At 37.7% G+C, this 11,342-nt stretch overlaps 1 protein-coding gene across 2 annotated transcripts in view; it reads right to left on the bottom strand.

Moving 5' to 3' along the window:
- The window catches only part of efr3bb (EFR3 homolog Bb (S. cerevisiae)), a gene marked incomplete in the record, with an annotated part of 42,004 nt that overhangs the window by 7,022 nt on the left and 23,640 nt on the right, over positions 1-11,342 (bottom strand). Inside the window, 9 exon segments of one of the 2 annotated variants that reach the window (XM_014021257.1) lie at positions 1,000-1,161; positions 1,613-1,688; positions 1,776-1,948; positions 2,671-2,722; positions 2,878-2,989; positions 3,876-4,037; positions 4,121-4,256; positions 4,365-4,443; positions 7,044-7,181. In XM_014021257.1, the coding sequence (XP_013876711.1) occupies positions 1,000-1,161; positions 1,613-1,688; positions 1,776-1,948; positions 2,671-2,722; positions 2,878-2,989; positions 3,876-4,037; positions 4,121-4,256; positions 4,365-4,443; positions 7,044-7,181 (1,090 nt within the window). 2 annotated transcript variants of the gene reach the window in all.

The following is an 11,342-nucleotide window of genomic DNA, read 5'->3' as shown; positions in this document are numbered from 1 at the left end:
GGAAACAGGGATTCAGTCTGTACGTTTTGGTCTTTCATTTTTCATGCTTTACTATTTTTATTTTATGCTCCAACAACGGGGAAACCGTCCGCCGTTTTATTAATTCAACTATTTAAGGTGGAGCTAGTTCAATAACTCTTTTCCATTTTTGAACAAGGTTCATGCAGGTTTCAGTAAGTAAAATTTAAGACCTTTTAAAGACCATCCGGAATGACATTTAAGACTGAACCGACACATTAMCATAAACATTCAAATGGTCCCAGAAATTTTAACATAGAAACCTTTTATTGATATCAATTTAACTATTAAATAATATTTAATTTTAATACAAGAACACCAAATTATTTTAATGAAACAGTCATATCTGAGACCTTCATATTGACTGATGTGGATCACTTCTAACAGAGTGAAAAAAAATCACTGATATCAGCCCAGTCTCACTGAAAACACACTTTCCATGTTTAAACCACAAGCAGTGCACATGACTGAACTTTTGTTTTTTTGGGCGGATGAACAATCCACCGTATGCGGGGGGGTGGGGGGGTTGTAGCAGCAAAGATGTTGAAAACATTGAAGCAAACTGTGCTTTTTTTGCCTGCAGTTATCACAGGACTTGTGGTTTAACACGTACAGAGAGCGGTAGCAAACTTATCCCTTCGTGAACACATCGTGTCAATCTCTAATTATAACTCTTTACTCTGCTTATTTGATGCAGCCAATGCTTCTCAGGAATGATCAAAAGTAAAAAAAAAAAATTAAGATTTCACAAAATAAAATTTAAGACCTTGGATGAAAATCTGAGTATTTTTGATTTTCAAATTTTAGACTTTTTTAGACTTTTTAAGACCCTGCATGAACCCTGTTTGAAGTATAAAATGAAAACAGAATAACCATCTGTTTTTGAGATCTGCTTTTAAAATGAAAAGCGAACAACCAAATAACCATAATGCGGATTCTCTGTTTTAAATGGTGAGTTTTTACAAAAATGACACAGCACACCTGCAAGGCCAGCGCCAGGCGAATGAGGTCCACCACCACCTCTTCGTTGGCCAGCTCCACGCTGAGAAGAGCCAGCAGAGCGTAGAGGCTTTCGTAGTGCTCCTGGCCGCTGCTCTCTTCCTTACAGCCCAGGTAGATGTGGCGGTACAGCTGCTGACCGTGCTGCCGAGGAACAAAAACCATACTGTTGTCCAGTGGGAGTGACCTTTACACTGAGCTTGGTAATTTTTGCCATTTTTTTCTCAAWGAAAATTAACAGAGCTGTCAATTTTTACTTTTGCCTGGCTCTGCTTTAAAAAAAAAAGGTTTACTTCTTTGTACTAATTCAGCTTTTCTATATTTTTCAGCTTCTTTTACTATTTTCAGAGTTTTTGTGCTTCTTTCAACTTCTTTTTTGTTAATTACAGCTTTTTATGCACCTTAAAGTTTCATTCTGCTAATTGACTTTCAGCAAAGCTGTTCAAATTGAACTGGTATTAAAAGTTTAGCTTGAAATTTTTCAGCTTGAGCTACTTAAGCAGCTTTCAGCAAAATCTTTCTTCACATTGCATTATAACAGGAAATGTAATTTCTCTAGTTACAGGATATATTTGTAGAATCCATAAAAAAGTACCTTCTTCATGAATAAATTGTCCTGTCTGGAGCATTTGTCCACTTTGAGCTTCAGCACAGAGATGTCTGAGATTATCCTGCACAGATTTAAAAAAGTAAATGGTAAAGTCCCAAAAGCAACAACAGTTTTAGCCTTTAACTCTCTTACGGACCAAATAACGCACCTGATTTTGACGAACTTGGGTCTGTTGTCGTGTCTGTCGATGAGGCTGAGGAGGATCTGGAGCACCAACAGTCGAATCTCTGGGTCGTCCGTTAGAGAGAAGGACAGCAGCGGCTCCAGGAACGAGCTGGGCAGCGCTGTGAGCATGTTGGTCGTCTGGAAACCTGCCGTCACCTGAGAGATTATAATCAAACAGATTTGTTTGTCATTATAAAAGTGTTGCGATACAGAAGCATTGTTGTTAGCAAAACTACCGTATTTTCAGGACTATAAGTCACATTGATTTCATAGTTAGGCAACTTTGTCACTTTTATCGTCATCATGACACATTTTGACTGATGTACTCTAAGCTTGTGACAACTACGTTCATGTTGTTCTTGTACYGGTTTAAAAAAGGAATGTGGCTCAAAATGATAAACGAGCAACACAAAGAAAGTTTGGAGTGAATGAGAAATGTGTGAGGGACTGGCGAAAAGCAGAGGTTACACTTACTGACTGAAGAAAGTGAAGAAAGCTGTTGATGTGGAATGAGACTGGTGAACTGATTGAACTGTGTTGGGCCCGGCTGGTTGTGTTTGCATTGAGCAGAGACACTTTGTTGCATGCGCCCGCAGAGATCAACATATTTTAAAACGCACCTATCTTATTTTGTTTCATTTGCGACTCTATGATGGACTACACCAGAGATGCTAATGACAAGAGGGCAGGACGACACAGAGGACGGTAAGCTAATGGTAGCTAATGTTAGCTTGTTGTCAATGTTATCTGTCTGTGTTAATTAAGGCTATTTGGCAGCGACTTGTAGTCCGAAAAATACGGTAAAATTTGTGCACATTCAAAACTATGAAGAGCCACATATTTTAAATAAAACCTTAAGAAATGAAACAAGCTTTTACCTGGACCAAGGATTTAAGCAACATAACCTGAATCATTCTGGTTCCTTCAGGCCTGAGAACGAAAGAATCAACATAAAACTTTAATTAAACTCTTAAAAAGCTGAACTCTAAAAAGACTTCTTAACAAACTGTGATGTCATACTGAATGTGAGTCCCAGCTAAAAGGAATTTTAAGTGGACGTGGTGGTTTTTTTGTGAGTCACGTACTCAGATCCAGTAGAGGGCAGAGTCAGATTTACTCCAGGGACGGGGATCTTGCCCATGATGAAGAGCATGACCTCTGATCTCTGGTAGGTGGGTAAGGTGTTGGCAAAGGAACCTGGGAGACAAAGGAACAAAAACACATACGATAAAACATATGACCTAAACTAAAACATGGAAATCTCACATAAATCACTTAAGAACAAAAATAGCCAAATCCATTGCAGTATTGTATAAAGTAAGGGACTTATTTAATGACAAAGCTTTCTTTATGTTGTTTAACGCAATAATTGTTCCACATTTGATTTACTGTATTGAAGTCTGGGGGAAAGCATGTAAAACAATTACAAATCCCATCTTTATTTACAGAAAAGAGCCGTAAGAATTATCACCAGAAAACATTACAGCCACCCATCAAATATATTATTTTGTCAGTTGAAATTATTGAACTTTTATGAGTCGACTGATCAAAATATTTTGCAGGTTATGTATAAAGCTCATAAAATATATTACCTCTAAATATTCAATTAAATTTTGTTAAGAGAGTAAGTATTTAGAATCTTAAGGGTATAGAGATGTTTGTAAAGCCCAAAATTCGAACAAATTTGAAGCATCGATGTACTTCAGTCCAAGAAATACGATTGTGGAATAATCTGGAAAGTGATTATAAAAATGCTGGCTCAATAAATTTATTTAAGAGAATGATAAAAGTTAGATTGTTGAAGAAATATGAATTTGTATAATGTATAATAAGAACTGTTGTTCGAGAAGGAGTTGAAGTTTTTTGTTATGTTTTGTTATTTGTTATTAAGATTATTGTTTGAATTTATTTATTTAGTTGAAAAAAAGGGGCAGATATTAATAAGAATGTTTTTCTTCTTTCTGCTACCTTTCATTTTGTGTTTTGTATTATTATTTGTTGTATGTATAGCATTTGTTTTGTTTTTAAATTAAATGAATAAAAGAAACTACTCATTGAAAAATAATAAACCCTTCAGACTCACCGATGGTTCTGATGACGGCCTCCTGCAGCTGCCGCTCCTCGTGAGCTTTGATGATCTTGGTGCCGATGTTGGTGCTGTTGTCGTATGAGCCAGTCAGCTCGTAGTCCACGCTGAGGCGAAGCTGCCTCAGCAGAGTGTTGAACACCTCCAACACCGTAGGACCTGAAAACACATGAAGACCACAGATGAAACCACTTTTTTTTTTGTCCTTCAGTGCTCCGTCCACATGTGTCCATGTAACGCACCGACAGAGCCGCTGGCTGCAATGGCAGCTGCTTCCAGCAAGACTTCCACGATGCCGGCCCGCACTCTGGCCGAGTTCTTGCTGTTAGCGTCCAGGTGACCGAGAAGCTGCTGGATCACCAAGTGGGAGTGCTGGGACTGACACGGAAGAAGAATTACATTAAAAAAGTGAGATCAGCCGAGTGAGGTGGAGAAAAATGTGATGYGATATGAGCTGTAAGGATAAACAACTGCTGCACGTCTCACCTGGATGGAGTACATGATGATTTTGAAGCAGCGCACCGCAAAGGTCTTTCCCTCCCACAGACAGTGGTTATCCAAGTGCCTGAGGGACGAGAAAGTGACAAACAGGAGGCAATTATCAAGTGCGAACGGAGATGGAGAACAAAAWAGACGAGCACAGACAGCAGTTTTATGGAGGCTCGACATAAACGACGTTCCTTTTTTTATTTTGCGAGCATTACAAGAGCCAAGAAGAGTTCATTATAGAACAAATCCTCAATCTAATTTTGCTGTAAGTTATAATAAAAACAGAAAAGATAAAGTTGTTACTGCTGCTGCRGAGTGCTGCACTTCCAATCTGCGTTTAGCCAGAGCGAGATGAACGACTAAACCATGAAAGGGAGAYGGAAACAGTGATGGATGGGCATTTGTTTTTCTCTGAGGACATACACACTGAAGTGCRCTCCAGACAAAACTACAAAGAATGGACTGAAAATGTCAAAATGAAATGCTGCAGAGAAACACACCAGACAGYCGTTAGATTAGGACCACCAGAGTCCCCCCCCTTTTGACACGAAAGCAGCYGTTTAGAGGATGTTCTGACTTGAAATCTAATCAAATTGTTCTTGCTTTGCTTTCCTTTTAGGATGTTTTCACACATGATGGTCCAGTCGATTCGAWTGGGGACCAAAACTGCAACATTTGTTTACATTTTCAGCTTGTTTGGTTCTTTTTCACACTGCACTGTGTCAAACAAAACAAACCCTCGCCTGTGGTGGCGCTGCACCGAGACCCAYTGAAGGAATTGACACAAAAACACTGAGTGCAACTTCCTTCTTCACAAAATGTAAATCATGGAGCGACGTCAGAGTTTAGTGGTTGTAGGATTTATTATTTTTTTGTGTGTTTTTGGCAAATGTGTCAAACAAAGACTCAATAATGAGCTCAGCATGAGAGGAAGATGAAGCAGAACCATAGAGAATTTTGATTTTTACACAAGATGGCCGAGATGTCTCCGTACCAGAGTTTCCTTCAAAAAAAGAAAACTCTGGTCCACCTAAAAAAACCCAGGTTTCAGTTCAGTTAATCTGAATCAGAGTTTGATTACGCGTTCACACCTCCCCAAACAAACAGACTTTCTAGGTAAACAAACTAGAGTTTGATTAATTTGGACTAAACAGAGCTGGTGTGAATACACCCTAAATCACTGCTGTGTTGAACTTATGAACTTTAACATCTGATGTCTTAAAGGGATCCATGATTAGTTGTAACATTAGACTTTATTTGATAAACACATATTTTAACTGTAAAATAAAAACTGTAAAAATGCTGTAGGCTGTTTAGTTTTTATAATTTTTAAAAATATATTTTAACACGGACGGAGCCATTTTTTTACACATAAAGATTTCTGGGTAAATGATAACGTGGATAGGTCCTCGATGCGAGGCTGCTAGCGAGCTATATCCACCCTGAAGGTTAATCTTGGACAATATCTGATGATCGGCTCTTTTAAATGAAACCAGAGAGCGTTGACAGAGAGAAGGTAGAAATGACTCAGCCTGGAACTGAAAATATAGATGGAGGACAACAGAGCTGCTTCATGGAAGAAGAACCTCAGCTTAGCCTGTTAGCCTTTGTGCTAGTGCCGATGCTATATTGCCTTATATGTATTAGCTTGGCGCTAGCATGACAAACAGGCTAAACGGTTGTCCTCCATCTATATTTTCAGTTCCAGGCTGAGTCATTTCTACCTTCTCCTCTCTGTCAACGCTCTCTGGTTTCATTTAAGAGTCGATCGTCAGATATTGTCCAAGATTAACCTTCAGGGTGGATATAGCTCACTAGTAGCCTCGCACCGAGGACCTATCCACGTCATCATTTACCCAGAATGCTTTGTGTAAATAAAATGGCTCCGTCCGTGTGATATATTTTTAAATTTTTAGTTTAAAAATGATAAAAACTGAACAGCCTACAGTATTTTTACAGTCTTTATTTTACAGTTAAAATATATGTTTATTAAATAAAATCTAATGTTACAACTAATCATGGATCCCTTTAATGTACTAAAACACATTTTAAAAAGCAAATATATTTTGCACAGTAAATCTGGTAAAATACTGTAGTTCGATACGCTAATCACTGAGCAACTAAAAATTACATTTTTATCCACAAGATCAGACACTCCAAAATGAATTAGAAATGAGAACAAATTCAAGGCAAGAAGCCAAAGTGAAAGAAAAACAAATGAAGATGAAATGAAAACACGAGGAAACAAAAATGAGACTTCATTCTAGTGAAAGATACGCGTTGAATAATTTAGTTTGAGGGTAAAACACAAACAAAGCTGAAGCAAAAATGTTAAATTCATAGAGACTGGATTTAAGAAAACAATTTATAAAGGAGTAACAACAGAAGGAAGACAGCGAAGACTTTCTATCCAGTAGCATGACCTACATTCTAGCAAGACGAGTCAACACAAATAGACACAAATCTAAATGTTTGATCTGCTATCTTCAGATCTAGTCTAGAGCAACATAACCTTGTATCGTCCTTGTCGCGTCCCTGCGAGACCATCGGTGTCAAGGTAAAATACGTTGAGACGCACCTTTTTCTACATTTCACAAATCTATAAACAACAACAACAACATCCCAAACAGAAAACAGATCTTTTTTTTTTTTTAAAAAGTGTTCAGCGTGTCTTACATCAGGACGGGCGTGACGGCGTTCTTGATGTTGCCGTAGGCGGCTCGTCCCAGCAGCTCCCTGAAGCAGCGCTCCGTCAGCTCCACCGGGCTTTCCTTCTCCTTCTCCGACGCCTGCAGCGGAGACGGAGAGCGGCTGCTGGAGGAGCCACGCAGGTGATGAAGCAGAAACAGAAAGACGAGGGGAGAGGAGAGAGAGAGAGGAGCGAGGGGTACAGACGGCAGGGGGTGGGGGTGGGGACAGAGAAGAGATGTTGAAATCCATTCCAATATGTAAACATTTCAACTTAGTTCATTTTTTTCTCACAGTAACATCCTCAGGAGCTTTCTGAGAAGGAGCCATTTTACCACTGCAGTAAAACCAGAGGACACAGACTGCTTTCTTCTTGGTGTTTGAGTATTATATGTGCTTGGACCGTGCTGTGGCTCTGCCCAAGTCTGCAGATATGTGTGTGGGTTTGTTCTCATGCATAATTAAAACCATCCACTACTTCAGTCATGTGAAGCCTCGAGTAGTCCACTAATGATGGCTCACTTATTAAACTCTTATTTTGTGAAGACGAGATGTGAAATCCTCAAGCCTCAACTCGAAAAAATAAAATAAGTCATTTGAGAAACTGTGGAAGTCTATTTGATCATGTTGTTCAGTCCAGTCGAAGTTAAACCGGAACCAGCAGCTATAGAGAGGTTAGGATAGAGTTTTCTTTAGGCTGAGGGTTTTGTTTTATAGCTATAATTACTAGGAGTGTAACAGAAGGTATTGATACACTGAAACATCACAATATTTCATTTCCTGATACTGTAGCGATTTTAATTAAGGCCTAATGGGTGGATGAAGAAAAATGAATTTAATCAGATTTTATGCATGTAATACAGAGGTTTATAGTAACTAAGTACTAGGGGTGCAACAATACATGTAACCGTATCGAACCGTTCAATACAGAGTTTTAGGTTCAATACACACTTGTATCGAACAATACAGATTTTTTTTAAATTTACTTTATCARCTTGTCTTCTGAAGATGCTCTGTGTTAAAAGATCAGTTTATCTGTGTTCGACTACTCCGCCTAGGCTGCATTTTCGAGCGCAGATCCACAGAGAAACTTGCTGTTTCAGCAACATTTAATTTAAAAACTGTACTTTTGAGGTTAAACAAATGTTCATAATTAATTTAAATGAATTACAAGTTCAAAAGGGCAAGGACATTTCTCTTTTATATATCGAAACAATATCGAACCGTGAGACTAAAGTATTGAACCGAATTGTGAATTTTCTATATCGTTGCACCCCTACTAAGTACATTTACTTTGTTATATATTTAACCCTCCTATTATGTTGTGGGTCAAATTGACCTGTGTCAAAGTTTAAAAATGTTTTTAAAATAGTTCTAAGTATTTTTTCAGTATGAAACTTTTTCTATTTGTTTCAACAAGTATAATGAACATACATATTTGCAACCTCCCCTACATCTGCATATTAAATAGTTCAAAATGTAAAAAAATAAAAAATAAAAATAACAATTTCACGTATAATCATTGTTTTTGTGTGTGTAGCTTCCTTTAGTGGATATAAAACAATGTAATGTGCATTTTTTATGAGAAATTAGTGAATTGTCCTCAATGATCCTTTATTTGTGAGACATATAAAAAACATCAACATGTAAATACTGATATAAATAGTCAGTAACGGAGTCAATAATCAAATACAACAATGTTTTGGGTGATCTTTTTTGGTTTCTGACATTATTGCATGATTTAACATTCCCCGGGACAAACTGACAGGAACAATATTGCTGTTCCTCACAAACCAACATAACAGGAGGGTTAAGTTTTTTTTTTTTTTTTTTTTTTTTTGAGGATTTGTAATTTTACCAAGTATTATTTTAATCGTTACTTTTACTGTATTTTGGTTACATTTAAAACCTAAAAATGGTAACTTTTACTTCTTTACTTTAACATTTAACACCTGCATTATAAAATGCAATATGTTTGAACTCATGAGTTGTTCATGCACTCTAAAACATTATGTGTTGAATTTACTCAACCAAGTCATGTCAGCTGGTTCCACTAAACCTAGCAGAGTAAAATGAGGAAACATACATATTTTCATTAAAAGAAAAAAATTATATTGCTTCAATTTACTCTTTGCTTGGTTTAGTGGAACCAGTTTGGTTCAGTAAATTCAACRGTTCTTAGAGAGTGTATAAAAATACTTTTACAGTTTTATGACTTTTACTCAAGTACTTTCTCATCAGTGAAATTTACTTTTACCAAAGTCATTTTCTATTAAGGTGTTTTTACTTAAGTACTTTACAGACCTCTTGTAATACATGGTGTGCTCTTTATACGGATGTTTTAAAAATAATAATGGTAATACGTCCCGTTACTTACAGTATCACAAATATATCGCGATATATCATATTGTGACCCGTGTCGTGATTTGTATCTTATCAAATTCTTGCCAATACACAGCCCTAATAATTACCACAATAAATACTGATAACATAAAACTTTAGACATTGTTATAAACCAGACAGGAGTTAACTTTTATATGTGCATGTAGTATGGCAAAATTATTGTATATGTTAGAAGAAAACTTATTTAATTTTAAAAAAAAGTCGGCAAATGAGGTTTGAAGCAGGTGTGAATGCTTCACCTTTCCCCATCCATATTTTTGATGCAACAGTCAGGGGATTTGAACCGGTGACCTGATGAACACAGGGTCACCTTCTCATTTATCACAGTCATGTTACAAGAAGTCCATTTTTTAAAATATGATTCAGTCAAATCTAAAACGTTAGAATATTTAATGGAATAATTTCAGGCTCTAATGAAACATGAGTGCACTTGTTTGTCATGTCCTGATGGGTTCCCACTGTGAAGTGGGTTGTGTGTTCCTTAACAGCAACAAAATGACATCTAATCATTAGTGATTAGTCAACAAATAGGTTGCAATAAAAGCTGTATAACGACCCACTTTCAGCTCTGCGTTTGTGATCAGAAGAGAGAAGCATCTTAAAAACTGAGAAAACATCTGAAGAAAAGGTGGTTGTAAAAAAGCCCTTAAAGCAGCGATGGAGCATTAATAAAATCACTAAAATTCAATCTCAAAGTAGAAGACAGCAAAGAAAAAAAATCTTCTCTCGTCTCTGCGAGTGAACCTACAGAAGTTAGTGGAAAACATTGGATTTTTAAATAAAGTGGTACACGTCCACGGGGATAAAAGTAGAGGAAACTGAACGACCTTGAGGTAATTAGATTCTGCGCTGACTGCTGTGAGTAATGACAAGTGAGACTCGGTGTGAGGAGGAAATGAGGATTCACAGCAGGAGCGGTCCACAGAACATAAACAACGAGGGGACACGCTGAGAGCGAGTCATGACTCGGTGTTGAGAGTCCGTCAGTCTGTCTCTGTCTGTAACCTCCTCAGTTTTAGAACTATTTTCTGTCTTCCATCCTTCRCCTGGTCTCTCTGGATTTGACTTGCCGTCTTCTCCTTTGCTCCCTGAAACCCCTCAGATCTCAGCGCTGACGTCAAAGAGAATTTCAGCTTGTGAAATTCTGCCAAACAGATCCAGACTCCTCAGACTCCCATCACATGCTGGCATCCTCTGACTCTGTTTGAGAACCTTTATTCTCCACCCACTGCACTGTTTTTTCTGTTCTTTCTTTCATGTCTCTTGTCTTCCTCAACATTTTGCTCATACCGCAGCTTGTTTGCTCTTGGGTTAGGGTTAATATACGCCCACGAGGAGCCCAGAGCTGTCAGTGGCTGAACTAAGTTTTGATGATGATGTTGAATGACGTAGGTGACGGCTTGTGAAGCTGCCAAGAAACTGCACTGAAGGTGAGACAAAGGCGGCGTTCACACTGCAGGCGAAAGTGGTCCAAATCTGATTTTTTTTTTGGCCCACGTGCAACCCATACCTGACCCAGGTCATTTTTTTATTTGGTTCTAAATCAGATCACATATTCAATGTTTTTAAATCAACTTCAGGCTGAAGGCTCACGTCGTGTTTCATTCGACTTTCATCACTAAAGTAAAGGTCAAATCAAAATACTATTGACTAGGGCTGCAACAACGAATTGATAAAAATCGATAAAAATCGATTATTAAAAACGTTGGCAACGAATTTCATTTATCGATTCGTTGTGTCGCGGAGCTGTTTATGTCACCCGCAGAGCGCTGTCAATGCTGGCTGACCTAAATAAAGTTTAGGAAGAAAAAATCTCTACCTGTAAAGATTCATTGAGCAGCAAATAGGTTCAGAAATAAATAAATAAATAAATAAATAAATAAA

The sequence above is a fragment of the Austrofundulus limnaeus genome, unplaced genomic scaffold (assembly GCF_001266775.1).
Source record: "Austrofundulus limnaeus strain Quisiro unplaced genomic scaffold, Austrofundulus_limnaeus-1.0 Scaffold284, whole genome shotgun sequence".
Lineage (NCBI taxonomy): Eukaryota > Metazoa > Chordata > Actinopteri > Cyprinodontiformes > Rivulidae > Austrofundulus > Austrofundulus limnaeus.
The sequence above is the reverse complement of the archived record's forward strand: the minus strand, read 5'-3'. Positions and strand labels throughout refer to the sequence as shown.